The 24,434-nt window shown below is 68.3% G+C and overlaps 4 protein-coding genes across 5 annotated transcripts; 2 read left to right on the plus strand and 2 right to left on the minus strand.

Moving 5' to 3' along the window:
• Positions 1-51: 51 nt before the first annotated feature.
• On the plus strand, positions 52-4,137 carry SYTL1 (synaptotagmin like 1). Its single transcript, XM_068417960.1, has 14 exons — positions 52-284; positions 795-940; positions 1,014-1,116; positions 1,354-1,393; positions 1,720-1,819; positions 1,923-2,017; positions 2,485-2,607; positions 2,695-2,861; positions 2,938-3,040; positions 3,136-3,297; positions 3,374-3,452; positions 3,529-3,628; positions 3,710-3,915; positions 3,998-4,137. Exons 1-14 carry the CDS (start codon positions 52-54, stop codon positions 4,135-4,137), a joined length of 1,797 nt encoding a protein of 598 aa, XP_068274061.1.
• Positions 4,138-4,356: 219 nt separating this feature from the next.
• On the minus strand, positions 4,357-13,521 carry MAP3K6 (mitogen-activated protein kinase kinase kinase 6). The gene is given in 27 exon segments (XM_068418088.1): positions 4,357-4,453; positions 4,579-4,655; positions 4,771-5,008; positions 5,374-5,602; positions 5,848-5,953; positions 6,204-6,389; positions 6,480-6,645; positions 6,875-7,031; positions 7,137-7,568; positions 7,751-7,856; positions 8,048-8,184; positions 8,283-8,410; positions 8,496-8,629; positions 8,704-8,788; positions 9,091-9,186; positions 9,295-9,344; positions 9,415-9,522; positions 9,735-9,885; positions 10,010-10,169; positions 10,339-10,451; positions 10,748-10,918; positions 11,043-11,149; positions 11,310-11,478; positions 11,580-11,767; positions 12,172-12,195; positions 12,674-12,813; positions 13,242-13,521. Coding segments are annotated over 27 exon segments (4,035 nt in total).
• A 1,748-nt stretch (positions 13,522-15,269) lies between these two features.
• CD164L2 (CD164 molecule like 2) lies at positions 15,270-20,932 on the minus strand. 2 transcript variants are annotated; one of them, XM_068418041.1, is made up of 6 exons: positions 20,685-20,932; positions 18,827-18,931; positions 18,409-18,486; positions 18,147-18,212; positions 17,309-17,474; positions 15,270-15,822 (listed from the first exon to the last, which is right to left on the minus strand). In XM_068418041.1, exons 1-6 carry the CDS (start codon positions 20,767-20,769, stop codon positions 15,816-15,818), a joined length of 507 nt encoding a protein of 168 aa, XP_068274142.1. In that variant the 5' UTR covers positions 20,770-20,932; the 3' UTR covers positions 15,270-15,815. The 2 variants fall into 2 exon arrangements, with proteins under 2 accessions (XP_068274142.1, XP_068274144.1); XM_068418043.1 differs by lacking the exon at positions 18,147-18,212.
• Positions 20,933-23,450: 2,518 nt separating this feature from the next.
• Positions 23,451-24,434, plus strand: GPR3 (G protein-coupled receptor 3). Its single transcript, XM_068417965.1, has one exon. The coding sequence runs from the start codon at positions 23,451-23,453 to the stop codon at positions 24,432-24,434; it is 984 nt and encodes a 327-aa protein (XP_068274066.1).

Raw genomic sequence — 24,434 nt, forward strand, 5'->3', positions numbered from 1 at the left:
AGAGGACCACCATGGTCCCCACCCCAAGGTGGCCCCGAGGTCCCTCTCCAGATGCTGGCATCGCTGGTGCATGCCCGGCACGCTGAGCCCCCCCGGCTGCAGCCCCCCCCTGCTTCTCGGCACCCGCCTCGGGGTGTCCCCGCCGTGTCCCCCCGCCCCGCCATGGCACTGGGGGCCGAGGCGCTGCTGGACCTGAGCTTCCTGACCGAGGAGGAGCGACGTGCCATCACCGAGGTGCTGCGGCGCGACTGGCAGCTCCGCCGGCGCGAGGAAGGGCGCGTCAGGTGAGGGGGGGGGGGGTCCCCAGCTCAGCGTCACCCTTGGGGACAGCATGAACCCCCCAAGAGCAGCCAGCCTGGGGTCTGTCACCCTTGGGGACAGAGCAGCCAGGCTGGGGGTCCCCTTTCCCCTGGGGATGGTGGCACCCATTGAGACCGGCCAGGATGAAGCCCAGCGGTGGGTGACACTGGCATAGGGTGCCCCAAACCCCCTGGGAGATGGGGGCACCCATTGAGCCCAGCCAGGGTGAAGCCCAGCGGTGGGTGACACTGGCATAGGGTGCCCCAAACCCCCTGGGAGATGGTGGCACCCATTGAGCCTGGCCAGGGTGAAGCCCTGTGGTGGGTGACACTGGCATAGGGTGCCCCAAACCCCCTGGGAGATGGTGGCTGGTGTCCCCAGGGCCGGTGGTGGTGGCTCCATCAAGCACTTGGGCAGGGTGATGGGGACGGTGGCACAGGGGTCGGTGGCAGCCCCGGGGTGACGGGGACCCAACGCCGCCCTCCTGCCACCAGCAAGCTCCGCAAGTCGGTGTCGGACCCGGCGCGGCTGAGGACCCTCACCGGGGACTGGTTCAGCGACGCCCGTGCCCAGCGTCACCGGCACCACCTGGGCTCCGACCTCGTCCGCGCCTCCATCCGCCGCAGGAGGCGGCCCCGGGGTAGGCGAGGGACGGGGATGTGGGGGACGCTGGGGGCCGAGGCTCAGCCTGCTGAGGTACCTGCTGTCCCCAGGAGTGGGGGACCCAGAGCACAGCCCCAGCCTGGGCGAGCTGGAGGCCATCGGCGAGCCGCTGGTGGAGGAGGAGGAGGATGGTGTGGTGGAACCGGAGGAGAGGTGAGGGGGGGCGGAGTTTCTTGCCATGGGTGCCCCAGGGCTGGTGGCATCTCTTGTCGGTACCCAGCTGGGGGTGGGATACCCATGGCAGAGGGGATGGCACAGCCAGAGCATCTGTCCATCATCCTGGTGTCTGTCTGTCTGTCTGTCCTCCACCCAGGACCCCGGCCCTATAAATAGGGGGTGGGAGGGGACAAAGTGCTCGTTAGTGAAACTAATGATGGTCTTTCATCACAGCCCCCCTACAGAGGAGGCGCAGGCGCCCGCAGAGCCCCAGGTTGGTGCCCGGTGGGGGGCTGAGCCGGTAACAGCAGCACCTGCAGCCAGTACCCGACACCCCAGTGATGGGCTCGGTCAGTGGGGGGGGCCTGGGTCACCCTGATTGCCATGGCCCTGGTGCCGCAGTGTCACCCCAGGAGGGTGCTGCCAATGGGGCCAGCCTGTAAAGCGTGATCCTGAGCCCCGTGGCATGGGGACCCATGGGTGATGTCCCACGGGATGTCCCCCACCCCGTCCCCAGGGACCCAGAGGGGCAGGACCAGGGGGAGAGGGGGGTGCTCGGGGTGCCCATTTTCACCCCTTCCCCTGTGTGCCCTCTCGCAGCCCAGCCCCACAGCCCCGGCTCTGGAGGGGACCCCGGTGTCACAGCCCCCGCGGCAGGGTGATGTCCCTGCAGAGGAGCAGGACACCCCAGCCCAGCCAGGTAACCGTGACGGGGGGCTCAGGGCTGTCGAGATTTGGGGTCTGGAGCCCCCAGAACTGCATACCAGCCTCCAACCCCCCCCACCCACCCCCTGCCCTTGCAGGTGACACGGTAGATGGGAACCCCTTCGGCTCGTCCAGCGCGGAGGAAGACGAGGAAGAGCCCGACTCCACACACAGCGGCCCCGATGCTGGGCAGGTGGGAGGGTGGCACTGGGCGGGGGGGCTGTATGGGGTTGGGGGGCACTGTATGGAGCTGGGGGGGGCTGTATGAAGCTGGGAGGGCTATATGGGGTTGGGGGGGTCTGTATGGGGCTGTATGGGGTTGGGGGGCACTGTAAGGAGCTGGGGGTCTGTATGGGGCTGTATGAGGCTGTATGGGGCTGGAGGGCGCTGTATGGGGCTGTATGGGGTTGGGGGGCACTGTATGGGGCTGTATGGGGCAGGAGGGGGCTGTATGGGACTGGAGGGGACTGTGTGGGGATGGGGGGCTGGAGGGGGCTGTATGGGGCTGGGGGGGCTGTATAGGGTGTGCAAAGCCAGCACGGCCGGGCTGTGCCCAAGCACTGGGCACTTGCTGGGAGGTGGGTGCCCTCAGGAGCCCACAGTGGGGATGGGGGTCCCGGGGGGGGTGGGTACTGACCCCTCTTTACTTTGCATTTCCAGGGGCCGGGGACCCCCCCGATGGACCAGGCATCCCCGGGCCGGGTGCCCCCCCAGAACGGCCACGTGCCCCCCACCAACCTGCTGACCACCAGCTCCTCCGTGTCCAGCCTCAGCTCCTCCACGGTACAGGGCTGGGGGCTGTTGGGATGGAGTTGAGGGGGGTGTCACCTCTCCTGCCCCCCACCCTGAGCCCGTCCCACCACCCCCCAGCTCAGCGGCAGCCTCATGAGCCTGTACAGCGAGGGCGAGCTGGGCAGCGTGCCCGTGCGGGGCTGTGTCCAGTTCTCCCTCCGCTACGACCCGGCCAAGAAGGAGCTGCAGGTCCACGTGCTGCGGTGCCGCGAGCTGGCCGAGGCCAAGAAGCAGCGGTCGGACCCGTGAGTGCCCCGATGCCCAGGGCGATGCCCACGCTGCTCTTGGCATCCACCTCATGTGGGGTTTTTTTGGCTCCAGGTACATCAAGACGTACCTGCTGCCCGATAAATCCCACCGCAGCAAGCGCAAGACCGCGGTGAGGAAGAGGAGCTTGGATCCCATCTTCAATGAGACCCTCAAGGTTTCTAACCCTGTTTTGGGGTGGTTTTGGGGGGGTGTCCTCATTCAAGGGGGGATGGAGGTGGATAACCTCACCCTGTGTCCCCTCCCCACCAGTATAAACTGGAGAAGAGGGACCTGCAGGGCCGGACCCTGAACCTCTCGGTGTGGCACCACGACAGCCTGGGCAGGAACCTCTTCCTGGGGGAGGTGGAGATCGCGTTGGGCACCTGGGACTGGGCCAACACGAGCCCCGAGTGGTTCAGCCTCCAGCCTCGGGTGAGTCCTTGCACCCCTCCACCCCAGCCCACCCTCCCCACCATCCACACCCTATAACCCACCCCATCCTCCCCAGATGCCCATCACCTCGGATGGCCTCACCAGCCGGGGCAACCTCAACTTGGCATTGAAGTTCATCCCCGCCGGCTCGGAAGGTGAGAGGTGCCCATGGGCACCTGGGGTGGGGTGGGGGCCGGCGTGGCAGCCCCCCCCGACCCTTGTCTCCCGCAGGCGGGGGGCTGCCGCTCACGGGCGAGCTGCACATCTGGGTGAAGGATGCTCAGAGCCTCATCCCGCTGCAGAGCGGCACCGTGGACGCCTTTGTGCAGTGGTAAAGGGGATACAGCAGCCTGGGGGGGACCTGGAGGGGCTGGGGGGGGTGTCCCCCTCCTCACCCCACTGCCACCCCCAGCTACGTGCTGCCCGACGACAGCAAGGCGAGCCGGCAGAAGACGCGGGTGGTGAAGAGGAGCCTGAACCCCCTCTTCAACCACACCATGGTGTACGACGGCTTCCAGGCGCGGGACCTGGCCGAGGCGTGCGCCGAGTTCACCCTCTGGCACCACGAAGCCTTCTCCAAGCGCCAGCTGGGCGGCATCCGCCTCAGCCTGGGCACGGGTGAGAGCTGGGCACCCCAGGGTGCCCCCTCCACGACTGGCAGGGTGGCGGGGTGGTGGTGATGGCGGTGGTCTCTTGGCAGGGAGCAGCTACGGGCTGCCCGTGGGCTGGATGGACTCGACGGCGGAGGAGCGGGGGGTCTGGGGACGCCTGCTCCAGCAGCCCGGGCGCTGGGTGGAAGCGCTGCTGCCCCTCAGAACCAACCTGGTCCCCCGGGCATAGCCCCCGGCCCCCCGCCATGGACCACCCGGTGCCAGTGGGACATGGCGGGGGGACGGTGCTGAGCCTGGAGCGTCACCGTGCGGGGCCGGGGTCTGTGTCCCCCACCCTTCACAGCAATGAAGTGGCACCCAAGGGCATCGTTGGTGGCTGTTTATTGCTCTGGGCACTGGACCCCGACTTCTCCCTCCGGCGTGGGGCTGGAGGTGTCCCCTGGTGGTGTCACAGCCCTGGGGCTGGGGGTCGCTCCCCTCCCCGCTGGGCGAGGGTCCGGCGATGGCCCAGGATGGCAGCCCAGAGGCGGTACGCTGGCCCCCGCCTGCGGGCACACGGGGGGCTGGTGGAGGGAGGGGGCACAAGCCGTGTCCCCCGCACCTCCCAGTGCTGCCCCCCCGCTGTCCCCACCCCGGCCAGGCCAGGAGGGGCAACACGGGCTGGGGGTACCTGATGCCCACGTAGAAGAGGTCGTCCCGTGTGGCAGAGCCCAGGAGGTCCCGCAGGGTGAAGCCGTGGGAGACGAGCTGGGGGAGGGTCATGGGGGGTGTTGGGGGGCAATTCTGGGGGCATCTGCCCCGCTCACGCCAGCGGGGTCTGACCCCCAGCCCCCACGGGGCTCCGAGGGGCCACTGGCCTCACCGTGGCCGTGGTGGCCGGGTCCGTGCCGTGCCCCTGCAGCCAGTCGAGGAGGAGGGGGTCAGCCCCTCCCTGGGGCTGGGGGCTCGGGGGGGAGCGGTCCTGCCCCGGGGGGGCTGCCCCACACTCCCCGCTGCTCCGCGGGCGGCTGGGGACCGCGGTGCCACTGTCCCCGGAGCGAAGCACCCGCTGCACCAGCCGCTGCCACTCCTGCTCCTTCTCGGCCAGCTCCTGCAGCAGCCTGGGAGGGGGCAGAGCAAGGACTGGCACCCATGGGGGGCATGGACTGGCACCAAGGGGGGCATAGACTGGCACACGAGGGGGCATGGACTGGCACCCATGGGAGCACGGACTGGCACCCATGGGGGAACAGACTGGTACCCATGGGGGCACAGACTGGCATGAAGGGGAGCACGGACTGGCACCCATGGGGGGCAAGGACTGGTACACGTGGGGGGCAAGGACTGGTACCCGTGGGGGGCACGGATGGGCACCCAGCGGGGGCATGGACTGGCACCCGGGGGGGGGGAATGGACTGGCACCAAGTGGGGCACGGACTGGCACCCAGGGCCAGTGTTGGAGGCACAAGGACGGGTGACGCGTTACCTGCCCGTCTCCGTGCGGAGGTGGCAGAGCTGTGCCACCAGCGCCGAGGGTGCCTGCAGGGAGGGCAGGGTGTCCGCCTGGGTGCTGGGGCTGGTGCCTGGCTCCGAACTGGTGCTCTCCCACTGGGGTTGGCTCCTGGGTGTGGACAGCCTCGGTGGCACGGGGTCATCCTCATCACTCGTGTCCTTGGCGCCGTCCCCCCCCGGGCAGGCGGCCATCGGTCCCAGGTCTGCAGGGGCAGAGGCGGCGGTGGGCACAGAGCGGTGCCCGATGGCCTCAGACCCCAGAGCACGGGGACAAAACGGGCAGCTGGACCCAGCCCGGGCTGCCCCAGCGCTGGCCCCCCCTCAGCCCCTGTCCCAGCACCCCAAAGTCCCTCAGCCCACCCTGCGCCAGCCGCCCTCCTCCTCCACCCACCCAGCCGTGGTGGTGGGACCCGCACCTGCATGCCCGCTGTCCCCCAGTGCCACCCACCTCTCACCAGCACGGTGAAAGCCGCCTGCACCGCCTGGCTCACAGCATCATCCAGTGCAAACATCCAGTGGGGTTTGATGTGATGCTGGCGCAGCACCCGTCTCACCTGGAAGGGGCAGAGTCGTGCCAGGGCATCGCCCATACCAGGGCATCGCTGTGCTGGGGCATCGCCCACACTAGGGCATCACCATGCCAGGGCATCATGGTGCCAGGGTATCACCCACACCAAGGTATCACCATGCCAGGGCATCACTGTGCCAGAGCATCACCCACACCAGGGCATCACCATGCCAGGGCATCACCCGCACCACAGCATCACCCACCCAGCACCCTACCACCCCACCCCGGGCACTCACGGCTGCCTGGAAGCCGAAGAGGGGAGCCTGGAGGTGGGGCAGGCTCAGCCCCTCCGCCCGCAGCCGGCTGTGCAGTGCCAGCAGGTCCTGGCGCAGCTGGCACTGGCTGGGGCACTGGATGTAGCCCCGCAGGCAGCTCAGCAGCTGGGCGAGATGCTCCGAGCTCAACCCTGTGCCCACCGTGCTCTGGGGGGGGCAAAGGAGGTGCTCAGGGGCTGCCACCATGCCCACCCCTCCGCCTGGGTGCTGTGCAGACCCCGGGCACCCAGCACCCACCTGGCTCTCCTCCAAGGCAGCGATGATGCCCGGCGCCTCGGCGGCCAGGACGCGGTGCAGCGTGGCCCGGCGCTTGCTGTCCTTGCGCAGGAGGAACCCGGCCCCGCTCCCCTCGAGGGAGGACGGGCACAGGCTGGGGTCGGAGCCGGCCGAGTCCTGGGCAGCGCTGGTGGGAGGTGGGGAGGGTTGGCATTGCCCCCCCCATGCAACCTCAGCCATTTAGGAACGTGGCCCTGAGGCGGGCATGGCGGCGGGCATGGCAGAGGGCATGGGGGACCTCCTGCCAGCCCCCCAGGCTGTAATGGGGGGGACACGATGCCCTGGGTGCAGCGCTAGGGCATGGCAGGGGGGGCAGAAAGCCAAACCCCCGCTCCGGGGGTCCCAGGATGCCGTACCCCAAGTCGCTGTGGCTGGAGGCTGCCCCGCTGGGGTGGAGCAGGGGGCTGCCCGCTGTGCCCCTCACCGGGGCGTCCTGCCTGGCTGAGGAACATCCCCTGCTCCCATCGCTGCCCTCCATGTCCCCGTCCCGCTGCCCAAAGTGGGGGGCGTCGCCTGCCGGGGAGATGATGATGGAGATGGTTATGGAGATGATGATGGAGATGGAGATGGGGGAGCTCATGCCAGGCTCCCCCCTGTGCCCCCCCACCCCAAACTCACCCCCGGCCGGGGGCACGGGCCGGCTCCGCGCCCTCCTGGCCCCGGCGAGGAAGGGCTCCTGCAGCAGTGCGGCGGCCGTCGCCCGCTCGGCCGGGTCGGCCTGGAAGCAACGTAGGAGGAACCTCTTGGCCTGCTCCGACATGGACTCGGGCACCTCCGGGTGCATCTTGAACATGCCCACCTGGAGGGGAGGCACTCGGGGGGCTGCAAAGGGACCGGCCACCCCAGCGGTGGAATGTCAGGGCAGGGGAAGCCCCCCCAACCCCGTGGGTACCTTGAACATGGCAGCCTGGGGGCTGCCCAGCTCGTAGAAGGGGGGTTTGCCCGTGGCCATCTCGATGACAGTGCAGCCCAAGGACCAGATATCCGCCGGCTTCCCGTAGCCCCACGGCCCCTGGTCGATGATCTCGGGGGCCATGTACTGCAGGGTGCCTGGCGAGAGGATGAGGAGGGGTGAGAAGAGCCCGTATCCATCACCCAACCTCCCCTTGGGGTGGGTTCTCCTTCTCCCCACGCTGGGTATGAGGACGCAGACCCCATCACCGCCGGGTCCTCAGCACCCCACCACCCCCACGTTGGGGGAACCCAGTGCCCAGCCCCAGGGCTGCCCGCACCCGTGAAGGTCTCGGCGCTGGGGCTGATGCCCGCCAGTCACTTGGAGGTACCGAAGTCGGAGATCTTCAGCACCCCGCTGTATGTGTTGATGAGGACGTTGTCTCCCTGGTGCGAGAAGGGCACCCCAAAAATAAAACCAGGCCATGAAAACCTTCCGGAGCTCAAGCAGAGCCGTCGGGCATCACCACAGGGGTGAGGGAGGGGCAGCTCCTGGCTGTCTGGTGCCCCCTGAGATGGGACGGCGGGGGTCAGGCCTCATGCCCCCAGGATGGGTGATGCCCCCTCCACCCCCTCACCTTGATGTCGCGGTGCACGATCTGGTTATCGTGGAGGTAGCTGAGCCCGTCGAGTATCTGGCGGGTGTAGAAGACGATGGTGGGTTCATTGTCCTTCAAGGGTCCCCACTTGGAGCGCAGCAGGGACGAGAGGCTCCCTGGAGAGGGGGCACGGAGGCGGCAGCACCCCTTTAGACCCCACATATGGCCACGTGTGCCCCTTTGACCCCCCTCAGTCCCATCCCTGGGTGCCCACCTCCCGGCACCTCCTCCATGAAGATCTTGATGAAGCCGTCCTGGCTGACGGAGCCCAGGTACCGCACGATGTTCCTGTGCCGCAGGCGCTTGTGCAAGGCGATCTCCTCGTGCAAGGGCTGCGAGTACCTGTGCGGCGGGACGCCGGGGTGAGGGGCTGCCCAGGGTCCCCCCAGGACCCTTTGGGACCCCCCCCCTCAAGTATGGGACCCACCGGCTGTCCCGCTCCGGGATCTCCTTGATAGCGATGCGCACTTGGGTGCTGAGGCAGCGCCCGGCGTAGACGACCCCGTACGTCCCCCTGCCCAGGACCACCCGCTCGCCCGCCTCCGAGTACTCGTAGCTGTACTGCGGGCAGAGATGTGGGGTGGGAGCCTGTGCCACCTGGTGCCACCCCGTGTCACCCCGTGTCCCCATCTCACCTCCAGGATGGGCTCCGTGGGGCTGGGCACCTCCTCGCCGCCCGCCGCCTGCTCGGCCAGGAGGGACTGGATCCGGTCGCAGAACCTGCCGGCGGGAGGGTGATGGTGCTGAGCCCCTCTGAGGGTGCTGGGACCCCCCAAACCCCAGCACAGAGGGGCTGGTGCTCCCTCTCCCAGTCTGTCCCCGACCAGTGACACAAGGGGGGGGCTGTGCCACCCAGCTGCAGGGTCAGTAACAAGGCAGGGAAGGAGCAGCATGTTCCCACCCCTCCCTGCTCACCAGGGCCATGATGGGGAGTCCCCCCCAGCAATGTGGGGGTCCCTGTGCCCCCCACGCTCCCCCCCCAGCAATGTGGGGGTCCCGGTGCCCCCCACCCCTCCGCTCACCACCGGCAGTGCTGCTGGGAGGGGAAGTAGAGCTGGAAATCCTCCTCCGCGCCCATCACGTAGAGGAAACAGCCCCGTTCGTCGCACTTGCAGATGCTGGCAGGAGAGGAGCCCCCCGGCCCGGCCCCGTCAGCGCTGGGAGTGGTGGTGCCCACCGAGGTGGGCAGAGGGGCTGCAGGCGAGGGGGACTGGGGACACGCTCACCTGACCCCCCGGATGGCCGCGGCTGCAAAGGTCCAGCTCAATGCTGCTTTCTGCAGGAGAAGGGGCAGGTGAGGAGGGGGTCGGTGGGGACCCCCGCAGCCCCCCCAGCCCCAGCCCTACCTCCTCCGTGGGGCAGACGAGGGTGAGCGTCAGGGCGGGCTCCTCCGTGCCACCGTGCAGTGCCAGCCGGGCTGGCCGCAGCACCTTGCTGAGCTCCAGGACCAGGACCTGGGGCAGCGGGGCGGGGGGGCTGCGGGGTGAGCCCCCCCCCCCCGGCCCTACCACATCCCCAGCCAGCATCCCTGCACCCCCAGCCTCCCACCTGGGTTGGCACCAGTGGGCTGCTTGGTGCCTCCCCAAACCCCCCAGAGCACTGGGTGCTCCCCAGGGACAGGTGGGGGTCTGGGCAGGGGGGGGGCTGGCTCCACAGGGTCCCTCACCGGGCAGTGCGACGTGGCAGCGAAGGGCTGGCACGCCTCGAGGAGGAAACCCAGCCAGAAATCAGCCAGCTCCTGCCGGGCAGAGGGCACCTGCGGGCTCCTCTGGAAGTGTTTGTAGAGCAGGAAGGTCTCCATGACCGACACCAGGTACCTGCGGGGTCATGGGGGGGCGAGAGAGGAGAGAGAGATGTCCCCAGCACCCCCTAAACCCCATCCTGGGGCACAGACACGGGGGACCGGAGACCCAGGTGGGTCTGTGCCGTGCCGTGCCGTACCAGCCTGGCGCGTTGAGCTTGTAGAGCTTCTCCGAGGCTTGGATGACTTTGCTGAGGTCGTTGGCCAAGATGCCAGCCCCGAGGCAAAAGCCCACGTCCCAGTAATAGCGCAGCTCCCCCGGGCCGCCCTTGCGACCCTGCAGGCAGCTCAGCTTCACCCCTGCACACGGGAGCAGGAGCCCGTCACCCCTCCATCAGGGACCCCATGCCCAGTGCTCCCAGGGTGCCTCAACACCGATGCACCCCAGTGCCTGGTCCCCAGCACCCAGTGGGTCCTGGTCCCCATCACCCGGTGGGTCCCTGTCCCCGACCCGCGTGGGGGCACACACCGATCTGCCGCAGCTGCGCGGAGGTTTCGAAGCGGTGGCCGGCGGCCACGAGCAGGACGGCAGCGTTGATGCCCGCGTGGAGGCTCGGCTCCACCTCGAAGGCTTTGCTGTACCTGGGCAGAGACGACAGGGAGGGCACGGCTGCTGCCACTACCCCCCTGCCAGCCAAAACTTGGGGTTCTGGAGCTGCTCCCTATGACGGGGGAGCACTCCCAAACCAGAAAAAAACCCTAAAAGAATTAAAAATATTAAAACCCCAGCAGGAATTAGCATCACCTGCCTCTGCGCTGCTGCTGGAGGGGGCTGGACGTGGGGCTGAATGCCCCAGAGCCCCCACAGACCCCCCGGCCAGGGGCACGGGCAGGTAGGTGGCCCCCAGCCCTGTCCCCAGCCCCGTGCCCAGCCTCACCAGTAGAACGCCCGCTCCCTCATCTCGGTGTCGGCGAGGCCGGAGCCGATGAACATGTCCTTGTAGATGCGGCCGCACAGGCAGAGGAGGTCGGGGGCAGCCCCCTCCCCACGCTCCACCGCGGGCAGCAGCACGGCCAGGGCCTTCTCCCGGTCCCCGGCACGGTTACGCCTGTGCCCACACGACCGGCGCTAAGCAAATGGCACCACCAGCATGTCCCCTCGGTCCCCCGACCCCCCAGCCCCGTGCCATGGGGTGCCCGGGGTGCGTGTCCCCCCCCTCCATCACCGCTCACCGGCTGAGGGCGAAGGCGTAGTGGAAGCGGACGTTGGGCTGCTCGGCCACGGTGCAGGTGGGCAGCGCCTGGAGGGTCTCCACCAGCGACACGATGGCATCGTAATCCTGCGGGGGGGGCTGAGCCGGTGACCCCCGTCCCGTCCCCAGCTCCGTGGGGTGATGCTCTCCCCACACAGGTCAAACTCCTCCGAGCACAGGGAGGCTGTGGAGCAACCCCCCAGGGTGCTGAGGTGGTGCCCAGGCCCTCGCCGCCCTCCGCCCTCACCTGCACGTCGCGGTAGCAGAGGAGGAGGTTCACCACGATGTCCAGGCTGAGCAGCTCCACGCTGTCCAGGCGCCGCTGGATGCGGGCGAGCTCCCGGCGCAGCTGCTCCCCGCGGTACATCTCCCGCGCCCTCCGGATGTCCCGGCGGAGCGTCTCCCGAAAATACCCGCTGGGGATGGGAGGGCAGAGACGTGGGGTGGGTTTTTTTGGGGTGGTGGCAATTCTCTGCCAAGCCCTGCCAGCCCACGCAGGGTTTGCCCGCAGCGGTACCAGGAGTCAGTGGGGATCCCCTCCAGCAGCTGGCCGAGCCGGGCTGCCAGCGGGGTGCAGAAGGTCTCTGTCCCAAAGCCAGGCTGGAAAAGCTCCGTCAGGCACTTCCCAGCCCCAGCGTCGCAGCAGACGACCTTGTTGTGGGGGGTCACCGTGTAGGGGATGAAGGTGTAGCTGCTGCAGAGGTCCTGAGGGAGGGGAGAAGGGGTGAGCGGCTGTGCCAGGCGAGCTGAGAACCCCCCTGCTCGTGTCACGGACCAGCCCCCTCTCCCCAAGCCTGCCCTCACTGCCCGGACCATATTAACCCAACCACCTTCCATAAGTCATTAGCAGGGCAAAACAAACCAGCTTTATGTGACTGCCATCATTACGCTCCAGAGTGAACACTTCAAAACTGGGTACCCCTCTCCCTGCTGCTGTTCCTGGCACTTGCTCTGAGCGAGTCAGACTCCCCCAACCCAGATTTGGGGAGAGGTCTCGCTCCCTGTCTGCAATGTCCACCCTCCGAGGCTGGGGAGAGGCAGCTCGGGGGGAGAGAGGGGCTCAAACCCCCCCGACATCGCGACAGCGGGCACAGAGAAGAGAGACGCACCGAGTTCTTGTGGCAGATGTCGTCCTGAGGAGAGAGGGGGAAGGAGGAGGGATGGAACGAGCGTCCCCAGCAAAGGAAACCTGCTGATTCCAAGCTCAGGTTGCCCCCACGCCTGCGGACCCCCCACCCCGGGCAGGGCTGCAAACGCAGCTGACTTCTCCTCCAAACCCAGCCCAGGGAAGGGGTCTCCAAACGGGTGCTCCCCAGGGTGACATTTGGGGACAATTCAGACGGGTTTTTCCCAGGGAGAAGCACCCGTTCCCAAATTCCCAGCACCCAGCACCCCATGCCCTGCTCCAGGGCTCACTGGGGTCCCCAGCCACCCCCTCATCCCCATCCAGGCACAGGGAAATCACTGCCAGAGCAGGATGCCACCGTGGGAGCTCAGCGATGGAGACCCCCCTCCTGCCAGCACCCATGCTCCAGGCGCTGGGGCTACTCCCACCCCGCAGCAGCAGCACCCGGGGGGGGCTGGGGTGTCCCTGTCCCTGTCCCCACTCACCTGCAGGGCCTGGAGCGAGGGCAGGTCAGCCTGGGAGCAGAGCAGGACGTTGTGGGACATGTTGAAGCTCTCACGGACGCCCAGGTGGTAGAAGAGGGAGGGTTGGCACACGGAGTCGCTCAGCTCCACCACGGCCACGTCTGCGGGCAGGGTGGTGGGGATGCTCCAGGACCGACCCCCAGACCCCGAATTCGTGGGGAACCGGGTTTGTGGGGTCTGCAGCCCTCATGTGTCACCCCTCCCTAAAAGAGCTGCTGCTTCTGCCATCACAGCACCTGAGGCCACAGCGAGGGGCACCCACTTGCCCCCCCCCGCCATAGGGTTGAACCCTGAGCAAACCCTCCACAAAAAAAAACCCTTTCTGAAATCACCCCCGTGTGTTTAATGCCAGGGAGGAGGAGAGATCCCAGCAAACACCCACCCACCCCGGAAAGCAAACAGGAGGGAGGCAGGAAAGCAAACAGCGAACGGCCCCGGCGCGGGGCCGGGGAACGGCTGGGCTGGGAGCGGGGTGACGAGGGGGGACAGCGGGGTCGGGGGGTGCCAGCCCCGCGGGGCGCAGCCTCACCTGCGTTGTAGAAGCGGTCGAGGGTGTCGGTGTGGCCCAGGGCGAGGGTGTCGAAGGGCAGCGCGTGCAGGCGGGCGCGCAGGTGGCGGCAGGCGGCGCGCAGGCTGCGCAGCGCGGGGCAGGCGCCCGGCGCCCGGCCCAGCACGCACACGACGCTCAGCACCCGCCGCCCGCCCGCCCGGCCCCGGCTCCCGCACACCGGCCGCCCCGTCGTGCCCGCCACCGCCAGCGGGTCCTGCCAGCAGCTCCCGGTGACCGGGGGGGTCCCTGGCACCTCCATGGCTGGGGGCAGCCAGACCCACCGGAGGGGCTCACACCAGTGAGAGCACTGGGAGAGCCCGTACCCTGCACCAAGCTGCCCTGGTCCTTACTGGGAGAGCCTGTACCCTGTACCGAGCTGCCCCAGTCCTTACTGGGAGAGCCCATACCCTGCACCGAGCTGCCCTGGTCCTTACTGGGAGAGCCCGTACCCTGCACCGGGCTGCCCCAGTCCTTACTGGGAGAGCCTGTACCCTGCACCGAGCTGTGCTGGTCCTTACTGGGAGAGCCCACACCCAGCACCGGGCTGCCCTGGTCCTTACTGGGAGAGCCTGTACCCTGCACGGGCTGTGCTGCTCCTTACTGGGAGAGCCCACACCCAGCACTGGGCTGCCCTGCACCACGGTGCCCTATTCCCCGCCGGGAGAGCCCGTGCCCCGCACCGGGCTGCCCTAAATCCCCCTCGGGAGAGCCTGTACCGGGCTGTCCCGCTCCGGGCTGCCCCGTTCCCCACCGGGAGAGCCCGCACCCCGCCCCGGGCTGCCCCGTTCCCCACCGGCACAGCTCCCTACCGAGCCCCAGGAGGGTCCGCCCGCTCCCCGGGGCTCCTTCCCGAGCCGCTCCCCGCCGGGCTCGCCCCGCACCGGGCCCCGCTCCGCCCCGGGCACCGGCCGCTGCTTCCGCCCGGCCCGGCCCGGCCCTGAGTCACCGGCAGCCCCGCCCGGCCCCCCCGGGCGGATCCTGCTCCCCGGCGGGCGCCGGTTGCAAAGGGCCGGTTGCGAAAGGGGAGAGAGAGGAAGGGAAAGTGGGGGGGCCCGGGGCCGGTTCTCGCTCCCTGCACTTGTCACAGCCGAAATAATGTGGCAGAGAAGCCACTGTGCAGGGTGACAAGTCACCGTACAGGGTGACAAGCCATGGTACAGGGTGACAAGTCACTGTACAGGGCGACTAGTCATGGTACAGGGTGACAAGACACTGTGCAGGGTGACAAGCCACCTTACAAGGCGACAAGTCACTGTACAGGCAGAGAAGCCACTGTACAGGGTGACAAGCCACTGTGCAGGGTGACAAGCCACCGTACAGGCAGATAAGCCACTATACAGGCAGAGAAGCCACTGTACAGGGTGACAAGCCACCTTACAAGGTGACAAGTCACTGTGCAGGGTGACAAGCCACCATACAGGCAGACAAGTCACTGTACAGGCAGAGAAGCCACTGTACAGGGTGACAAGCCACTGTGCAAGGTGACAAGCCACCGTACAGGCAGATAAGCCACTATACAGGCAGAGAAGCCACCGTACAGGGTGACAAGCCACCTTACAAGGTGACAAGTCACTGTACAGGGTGACAAGTCACTGCACAGGCAGACAAGCCACCATACAGGGTGACAAGCCACTGCACAGGGTGATTTCAGCGATTCCCCCAGTTCCTCCAGCCCCAGCCCACTCCAGCCCCCCGGGGCCAGGCAAGGGGCTGTGCCCCACGAAGGGGGACACAACAGGGTGAGATCCCCGGGACAGGAGGGGACAATGTCCTGTTGCTCCAGCCTCCAGCATGGCATCACCCCTCCCCATACTGGTTCCCCTCCCCTGGTCACTGGGAGGACTGGAGTCACTCGGGACCACCTGCTGACACCAGCCTGTGGGCAGGTCACAGCCACGTCCCCAGCTGCAGGTACGGGGTTTGCGACCAAGATCTCCCGGGGCAGCAACCGCCGCTCGGGCTCTGGGGGTGATGGGTGACGGGTGACCACGACACGGACACCAGAAATAGGAGGAAAATCCTTTATTGGGCCTGTCCCCCCTGTGCTGGCTCAGGCTCTGCCTGGAGTGGGGCTGGGGGCTTGGCCAGCAAAGGGCCACCCCTGCTGCCAGCCACGGCCACGTGTCCCTTGCTGTGCCCTGGGTCCCCCGGGCTCCTGGCAAGCATGGCAGGGGGACCCCAAGGCTGACATTCAGGGCTGGATGGGACCCCCATGTCCAGGAGCCCCCATAGGGAGCAGCTGGAGGGTGCAACTGCAGCCACACTGGGTACAACCCACCCCCTGGGAGCATCCCCAGCTTTGTTGGGGACAGGGGATGGGCCTGGGTGACATGTCCCACCCTGGTCCCCCCCAGGGCAGAGAGAGCAGCCCGGGGCAGAGCCAGCTTTGCATAGTTGTGGTGCGGGCAGGGACCCTGTGGTGAGGGGGGGGACAGTGCGGCACCGGGCATGGATGGTGGCACCGGGCAGGGACACCGGCAGCGCTGGCCTCTTCTCTGCCTTCCCTGGGGAGGACGAGGGCATCATGTCCCCAGCCCGGGGCACGTGGTGGCCTCAGATCCTGGTGCAGCGGACAGAGAAGAGCACGTAGCAGAACGGCCCCCGGGTGGCTTTGCCCTTGGAGGGGGGTCCAGCCCCTCCATACCCCCCCCAGGGAGCAGGGGACAGCGGGGGTGCCCCAGTGGGTGGCAATGCCATGGGGAAGGGTTGGCCCCGCACCTGGGACCTGGGTGGGAGCTACTGCAGGGGAGAAATGGGGGTCACAGGGTTTCTGTAGCCGTGCCCCCACCCCAGCTACACCCCCCCCGCCCCCGGACACGAGACAGACGCCACCTCGCAGAGTTTAATTGGGGCAGCCCGAGCTACAAGACTCACCCCACAGCACACAGCACGCACCCCCCTCCCCAAAACAGCACACAGAAAGGTGGGGGGGAGCTGGGGACCCCCCACACTCCCCCCCAGCAACACAGAGGCACAGCAAAAGCACACAGCAAGGCCCTGGCTCTGCTCCCCCAGTGGGCACGGAGGGGCTGGGGGGGGGCCGGGGTGGGCAGTGGCTGGGGGGGGGTCGGAGCAGGGGGCTGGGGGCTGCAGCCGAAATGCTGAAGGGAAAAGCACCTGAGAACCGATCGGGGAAAGAGGGGACCCCAACCCCCCCCCCCAGCAAGCCCCAAGGCTGTGGGGAGGCGATGGGGCAGGAGGTGTAGCAGAGGAGGGGCTCAGGGTGAGGAGGGGAGCTGCTGGGTGCTAACTGGGGCCAAACTGGGCCCTGCAGCTCCCGTCCTGCCGAGGGGGCTCAGGGGTGAGGGGGGGGGGCTGCATTGTGCCGCCGCAAGGCTGGGGGGGGGCGGGTACACTTTGCCCGGTGACAGAAGGGGCACGGATGGCCCAAGGGGCCGTGCGCGGGCTGCACCCCACCAGGGCTCTGTGCACGGAAGGGGGGCGAGAGGGGGACCCCCGGGGGGCGAGGGGGGACCTCCCCTTCCCTTCCACCACTAACGACTCCCAGGAAAACAGCAAACCAGCCGGGAAACCACACCATGCCCCCCCTGAGGGAAGGGCGAGGCTGGGGGGGTGCAGAGGGGCAGCCCCCTCCCCATCGCCGCTGGCACCCAGCACCTACTGGTTGTCCTCTCTGGCAGCGTGCAAGGGAAGAGAGACGGGGCACGGCCCCCCCACGTTAGACACAGCAAAGAGCAACAGGCCCCCACTTGGCTCCGCTCAGGGGGGTGGGTTTGGGGGTCCTGCACTCCCCACAGGGCTCAGAGCCAGGCAGCACCAGACAGAGGAGGTGGCAGGACAGCCGGACACCGGGGAGGGGACAGGCGGGGGGGGACGAGCCCCTCCGTCCCCTAAATCCTCCCCACAGACTGGCACGAACAGCCACGGGAGACAACACTGAGCTGCGAGACAGGACACGGCCAGACGGGCCCCGGAGCCCCACGCACCGGGGCTGAGCCCCCTTTTTGGCTTCAAGGGTGGGCTTGGAAGCCCTTGGTGTCCCCCCCACCCTCTCCATCAAGTGTGGGGGGGTGTGGGAGCCTTACAGCGTTTGGTAGGTGCTGTCCTTGGACTTGATGAACTTGATGATGAAGAAGATGACGGCTTGGACGCTGAGCACCAGGACGATGCCGCCGATGAAGCTGGCCGTGTCGAAGCCCGGCGGGTGGAATTCGGGGCTGCCCGTCAACGGGGCGCTGGTGGTGCTGGTCCCTAATGGAGGGGGGAAAATAGGGTGGGGGTTATGGGTGCTGTTGGCATCCCTGGAGTACCAATGCCCCCACCAAGGAGAGGGGATTTGGGATCTGCACGGGGCTGGGGTGGCCCCGTGGACACGCTGGTGCTGGGATGGGCTCAGCCCCTTCCCGTGCCAGAGCAGCGGGCACCGCGCGGGAGAGGAGCCAGCGGCGAACGGATCCCGGTGGGATCAATAATTCAGAGGGCTCCGGGCTCCAGTTACCCACTGTAATTAGCCCAGTGCTCTCCAGTTCCAGCTTCCTGGAAGAGGCTCCTTCTCCTCTCCCAGCCCCTGCTCCAACCCGACTGGAGACGGTTCTTCCCGGCAAGGATGGCAGCAGGGCTGGCTCTTGGGGGGGCTGCAGGGTGGTATATCCACGCCCAGCCCCATCCTGTCATCGCTCGGGGCAGGAAGGGGGGACAGGGACCAAGCTGTGACCCTGGGGGTGGCACTGGGACCTCCTGGGGCACAGCCGAGGTTGAAGCTCCATGGATGGAAGCCCAAGGGCGGCTCCGCTCTTCCCTCCCGAGGGGATGCGATCACACGGCGGGATGCAGCTTGTCCCATCCCACTGCCCGCTGTCCCCTGGGGCACCCAGACCCCCCCCACCTCATCCCACCACCTCCCGCACCCCCAGAGCCGCTCACTTGGGGAGTGCGTTGTCGGCTCCTCGCTATGGGACCGTGGAGGCTCTTTGGTGGGGGACTTCAGCGCTGAACAGAGGGAAGGGGGGGAAAAGGGCTGTCAAGGGACATCGTTGTGCACCCCCTGCCCCACGTCCCTGTCCTGGGGATGGGGTTTTACCCCCATGGCCCCGGCACCCACGGCAGCACCTCTGTCCCGAAGGCTGCTGTGTCCGGGGGGCTGTTGGGGTCCAGGGGGGTCCGCTTCACAGGGGGAGGGGGTTACCTCGGCACGGGGTGCTGGCGTTGTAGAGCACACAGGTCTCCCGCGCGGCCGCCCCTCTCTGCACGCAGCTCCCCATCTCTGCGGGAAGAGGGAGGGGGGTTTTCTCAAGAGACCCCCCCCCCAGCAAACCAGCCCGTGGGGGCACCCAGTGAAACCAGTGGCATTTGGGCCCAGGGCTGCCCTGGGCACCCAAGGGTTTGGGATGGTGAGGACTCGTTCCCAGGGGTGGGCAACAATCTGAGATGGACCTTGACCATGGAAAGCAGCTGGGACCAGGGTGCTGAGCTGCCAGCACCATCCCAGCACAGCCCCAGCCCAGTGTCAGGGGCTGGGGAAGGCTGGTGGCAGGTGAGAGGCCTGGAGTAAGCTCTGTGGGAGCCCCTTGCTGTCCCCTCCCTGCACGGCTGAGCCCCCTCACCTGGCTCCTCGGGGGTCCCGCAGCCCACCCAGACGCAGCCGGTGGCGTTGGGCGAGTGGGTGCTGGCCGTGCATGTCTCGCAGGACCTCAGCTCGCCGCACTCTCCTGCCAAAGCCGGGGGAAAGGGGTGAGGTCTGGGCCAGCATCTGTCCCCCTGTGATTTGGGGTCAGGGCTGGACCCTCTGCTCCACGGAGGAGGACTTCTCACCATGCAGCAGGAGGGATGAAGGCACCTCTTGCAGCACCAAACCCACTAACAGACCCATCCTGGGTGTGTTTGTAGCATCACCAGCTCTCCGGAGAGGGGACATCCCAGCACCCACGGCCACCCAGGGCATCACCCCATCACTTGCAGCCCAGGGCAAGCCCACCCCAGCCCCAAACCTTTTGGTGGAGGTTAAAAAGAGACGAGGCAGCAGCACCAGCCTGGCTGCTCCCAGCAGCCCAGTGGGGTTATTTAAGCATTGTCACCCCTCTGCCCCCCCAGCCCGTCCCGCAGGACCACCCCCCGCTCCCCATCACCCCAGCAATGGCAGTGAGTCACTTGGGTGTTCACAGAGCTGCTCTGCTACGAGCTCTTCCCCCCCCCACACACAATCTCATCATTAATTTACAGCCATGACTGTCAGCGAGGGAGGCTGCAGCGGGGAGCGCGGCTGGGCCCTGCCTGCACCTCGCCGCGTCCCACACCCACACCCGCGTTTGCACCATCCCAGGGAAGAGCCGGGAGCTATTCCCCACCCTGGACACATTTGAGGTTCTCAAGGGACAAACACCCCCCCCCAGGGGCTCATAGGAGGGTGCTGGGGGCTGGCACCCCCAGGGGTTGACACCCCAAGGGTCTCTGCCACGCAGGGACCCACCCAGCCTCACGCTTGGCTTCACCGCGCCGGCTGCACCCCCTCCTTGCCAGCAGCGCTTGGCAGAGGGACTTCCCACCACACCGCCTCCCTTTGGGGTGGGCACCTCCAGTCCCCATCCCCCCCCCCCAGCTTTTCAGGTCCTCCTGGCTCCCTGGGCCGTGATAGCAGAGGCCCCTTCCCTTCTCCCAGCGCTCCCCATAGCAAAAGCGAAGGGGGCAACTGGTGGCATAAGGCACAAAGTGGGATGCTGCGGACCCATTGCCATGGCTACGGCGTGGTGGGAACGCTGCCGGGGCCCCCCTTCCTCCAGCATTTAGAGACCTGCAGGGAGCCAATGGGAAAGTAGGACTTTGTTCGCCAGGGTTTCAGGCAGGTTTATAATTTCAGTTATTTTTATCGCGGCAGGCGCAGGAACAGACGTTTCGAGCGCAACGTCGTCAACTCCCGCTCCTGCGGTCAGGTGTGGGGAGGGAGAAGGGAATAAAGGGGGGGGCTGAGGGCAGCCCCATCGCCGTGGGTGCTCTGGGAACACGCGGGGGGTCCCGGTGGGACAAGTCGGAGTGGAAACATCACCCGTGAGCAGCTGGGGGATGGGAGAAGGGGAGCAGAAGCAAGCCGGGGGTTTGCATAATTAATGCAAATGATTAATTAGTTGCAGGAGGCTGAGGGCTCCCCGCTCCCCCGTGGAAACCGCCACGACCCACGAGATCCCCCCGCTCTGGGGAGAGGGAGCTGGACCCCGCACCCCGCTTGTCCCGCAGCACGCAGGGCACCCCTCCTGCTCCTGGGGGTCCCCGGGGCAGCAGCGGGGGCCCCTCGCCCCCCAAACCGGGGCCAGCCGAGGGAGCGGGGCTCTCCCGGTCCCACCACGGGCGAGAGGGTCCCGCGGGGGCCGGGGGCCAGGGAAAACCCCGAAAAAAATAAAGAACCCCCCCAAAAAGTTCAGCTACCCCAAAGCTGCACCCCCCCGGCCCCCCCGCGCTCCCCGGCCCTACCTGCGCGGGTGGGAGCGGGTCCCTGCGCGCACAGCAGCGCGCACAGCAGCGCGCAGCGCAGCGCCCCGGCGCACGGCGGGGCCATGGCCCGACCCGGTTATGCTCGGCTTAGCCAGGCTCAGCTCAGCCCGGTTCGGCTCGGCTCGGCTCGGCTGGGCCCGGTCCGGTCCCAGCGGGAGGTGTCGGCTGCGGCGCTCCCGGGAGAGCGGAGCGGAGCCGCGGGCACATGCGCGCCCGCGGGAGGCGGCCCCGGGGGCGGCGGGGGGCGGGCAGGGGCGGCCCCGCCTCGTCCCGCTCCGCCCCGGGGGGGCCCGGCCCGTGGGGGGGGCCCTGCCCATGGCGGGGGGGCCGCTCCAGGGGTGCAGCCCCCCGACCCCCGGCGCCCCGTGACCGTGGGAAAGGCGGGGATGCGCCGGTCCGGGGGGGGCTCCGGAGCGCCGGGCGCTGCGCTCCAGCACGCACTGCTCGGCTGGGCGCACTGCACTGCACTCACTGCACCCACTGCACCGCACCCACTGCACCCACTGCACCCACTGCACCCACAGCACTGCACCCACTGCACCCACTGCATCCACTGCGCCCACTGCACCCACTGTACCCACTGCACCCACGGCACTGCATCCACTGCACCCACTGCACGCACTGCACTCACTGCACCCACTGCACCCACGGCACTGCACCCACTGCACCCACTGCGCCCACTGAACTTCACTGACTGCATCCACTGCACTCACTGCACACGCGCTGCCCGCTCGCCCCGCACCGCACACGTCCCGCACCGCCGCACACCCCCCAGCCCCCGCATCCCCCCGGGGCACCACGACCCTCCTCGGGGCTGCGGAGGGTCCCTCCGCCGGTCCCGGCCGCTCCCGGGACCGTTCAGCACCGCGAACAGCTCCCGCCGGGCCGGGCCGGGCCGAGCCGGGCCGAACCCCTCCCGACCCGTGGCCGTGCTCGGGGGGGGGCGGCTGCAGCCGTGCCCGGGAGCACCGGGGGCCCCCGACCCCCTCGGGGTCCCGGCAGCGCCGCAGCCCGGCCCGGGCACCCCGGGACCCGCCACGCTTTGGCAGCGGGGCCGGGACTGGCCACACTCGCCCCCCTTGACCCCCCGCCGTGGGGGAAGGTCGCCTGGGAAGGCCTGAAATGCAGCGGGCTTCGAGGAACCGGCGCGGGGGAGAGAGTCCCGGTAGGGTCCCGGGGGTGCGCACGCCTTCTCCTCCCTCCTCCTCCTCCTCCCCCGGGGCGGTGGGCTCCCTGCCAGCCCCCCCCCCGCTTCCCGCAGCCCCCCCGCTGCCGGACCAGCCCTTCCCGCTTCTCCCGGCCATGAATTATTCAGACCCGCGTGGGAAAGCCGGGCCGTGGGGACCCACGGAGGGGGGGGCTGCGCACCCCCGGCTCTGCGGGGGCGGACCCAGCGCCCCCCCACCCCATCCCCAGCGTGCAAAGCGCCCCAAACCTCTCCAATGGGGGGGGGAAGCCGGCGCCCCCCCCCCCCCCTTCTCCCGCAGCACGGTCCTGCAAGAGCTTTGCGGGGGCACCGGGGCCGGGGGGGTCCCGGGGGCGGCGTGGGAGGGCGGGGGGGGGGGGGTGTTTTTATGAATGGGCCGCTCCGTCCCCGTGTGATACTACGCGGCGCGCGCGCTGCCTCGCAGGGCGCTGATTGGCTCCGGCGCGCCGTTGACGTCACAGCGGGGCGAACGGGGCTGGGGGGGGGCGCGGCGGTGAGTCACCCCCCCCCAACACCCCCCTCCGCCGGCCCCCCCGGCTCGGCTCGGGCGCTATAACTGGGGGGCGCCCATGGCAGCGGGTCCGCAGGCCGGGAGCCCAGCGCAGGGCGGGCCGGGGCCGAGCATCGCGGCGGGTGAGTGCCTGGCACCGGGGGGGGGGGGGGGGACGGGACACGGTGGGGGGGACACGGGCACCGGGAAGGGGGGACACGGGCACCGGGGGGGGGGACACGAGCACCGGGGAGGGGGGATAAGGACACGGGAGGGGGGACACGGGGACCGGGAGGGGGGACATAGACAGCGGGGGGGGGACACGGACACGGGAGGGGGGACACAGGGACCAGAAGGGGCCATACAGACACGGGAGGCCCCGGGACAGACACGGGGGAGGGGGGACACGGACACGGGAAGGGGGACACGAGCACTGGGGAGGGGGGACACGGACACGGGAGGGGGGCCACGGACACGGGAGGGGGGCGTGAGGCTGCTCGGGCAAAGCACAGAGCTATGGGAAGGGGGGGCGAGGGGCAGCCGTGCTGCCTGCCCGGGTGCCCCCCCCCTCAAGGCAAGGGGGGATCCCCCCCGGCTGGGGGGTGCACGGCGGGGCAGGGAGGGTGCCTCTCCCCGCTGGGGTGAGGGTCCCAGGGAGCAGGGCCGCCCCCTTCACCTGCTGCTTGGGGTCCCGTCAGTTCAGCCCCGAAGGCCTCGGGGGTGGGGGGGGAGCCAGGGTCTGTCCTGCTCCCCGTATTTACCCACCAAAACCACCCCGTGAACAAGCCCCAGCAGCAGTGGGGGGGTGCGTGTGTCCCCTATTTATTTTTCTTTGCTCGCAAAAGAATTAAACCCAAACCACCTTGTCCAGAAAAATCCCACTGGGAGCAAACAGCGAGCAACCCCCCCCCAAAGCACGCTGCTCTGCCCCGCTCCTGGAGACAACTTCTGGGGGGAGGCAGGGCTGTCCTGGGTGGCACGGGGACAGCCCGGGCGCTGAGGGGGGCTGCTCTTGCTTTCGGCTGCGGCAGGTCAGCCTCCGGCAGCGATGATGGAGGAAGGGCCCCCCAACCCCAGTGGAAGCCAGCGAGGCTGGTCGGTGACCACGAACGGCAGCAGCTCCCTGGACCTGAAGCCTCTGGTGCAACCCCTCGCCTTGAACCCGTGGGACGTCGTCCTCTGCATCTCCGGGACCGTTATCTCCTGCGAGAATGCCATCGTGGTGGTGGTCATCTTCTACACCCCGGCTTTCCGGGCTCCTACGTTCCTCCTCATCGGCAGCTTGGCCACAGCCGACCTGCTGGCAGGTTTGGGGTTGATCCTGCATTTTGCCTTTATCTACTTCATCCCGTCGGAGGCGATGAGCCTGCTGACGGTGGGGCTCCTGGTCACCTCCTTCACGGCCAGCGTCAGCAGCTTGCTGACCATCACCATCGACCGCTACCTGTCCCTCTACAACGCCCTGACCTACTACTCGGAGAGGACGGTCACCAGGACTTACGTCATGTTGCTCCTCACCTGGGGAGCCTCCATCTGCTACGGGCTCCTGCCCGTCATGGGCTGGAACTGCCTGAAGGAGCCCTCCGCCTGCAGCATCGTCAAGCCCCTGACAAAGAACCACCTCATCATCCTCTCCGTCTCCTTCTTCATGGTCTTTGCGGTGATGCTCCAGCTCTACGTGCAGATCTGTAAGCTCATCTGCCGGCACGCTCACCAAATCGCCGTCCAGAGACATTTCCTGGCCGCGTCCCACTACGTCACCACCCGAAAAGGCATCGCCACCTTGGCCGCCATCCTGGGCGCCTTCGCTTCGTGCTGGCTGCCCTTCGCCGTTTACTGCCTGCTGGGGGATGACACCTACCCAGCCCTCTACACCCACCTCACCCTCCTCCCCGCCACCTACAACTCCATGATCAACCCCATCATTTACGCCTTCAGGAACCAGGAGATCCAGAAGGTGCTGTGGACCGTGTGCTGCGGGTGCCTCTCCTCCACCATGCCTTTCCGCTCCCACTCCCCCAGCGACGTCTGA

Source organism: Nyctibius grandis, chromosome 24 (genome assembly GCF_013368605.1).
Source record: "Nyctibius grandis isolate bNycGra1 chromosome 24, bNycGra1.pri, whole genome shotgun sequence".
Lineage (NCBI taxonomy): Eukaryota > Metazoa > Chordata > Aves > Nyctibiiformes > Nyctibiidae > Nyctibius > Nyctibius grandis.

What these genes read in the sequence shown, in the direction of transcription:
- SYTL1 (XM_068417960.1), top strand. Translation starts at nt 52, where the DNA reads ATGCTGGCATCGCTGGTGCATGCCCGGCACGCTGAGCCCCCCCGGCTG. An exon ending in GTGGTGGAACCGGAGGAGAG is followed by an intron (nt 1,117 to 1,353) that starts GTGAGGGGGGGC and finishes CTTTCATCACAG; the next exon opens with CCCCCCTACAGAGGAGGCGC. An exon ending in CCGCCTCAGCCTGGGCACGG is followed by an intron (nt 3,916 to 3,997) that starts GTGAGAGCTGGG and finishes GTCTCTTGGCAG; the next exon opens with GGAGCAGCTACGGGCTGCCC.
- CD164L2 (XM_068418041.1), bottom strand. Translation starts at nt 20,769, where the DNA reads ATGGCCCCGCCGTGCGCCGGGGCGCTGCGCTGCGCGCTGCTGTGCGCG. An exon ending in ACCCGCTCCCACCCGCGCAG is followed by an intron (nt 18,932 to 20,684) that starts GTAGGGCCGGGG and finishes CGGCTTTGGCAG; the next exon opens with GAGAGTGCGGCGAGCTGAGG. An exon ending in GCCGACAACGCACTCCCCAA is followed by an intron (nt 17,475 to 18,146) that starts GTGAGCGGCTCT and finishes CCCCTCCATTAG; the next exon opens with GGACCAGCACCACCAGCGCC.
- GPR3 (XM_068417965.1), top strand. Translation starts at nt 23,451, where the DNA reads ATGATGGAGGAAGGGCCCCCCAACCCCAGTGGAAGCCAGCGAGGCTGG.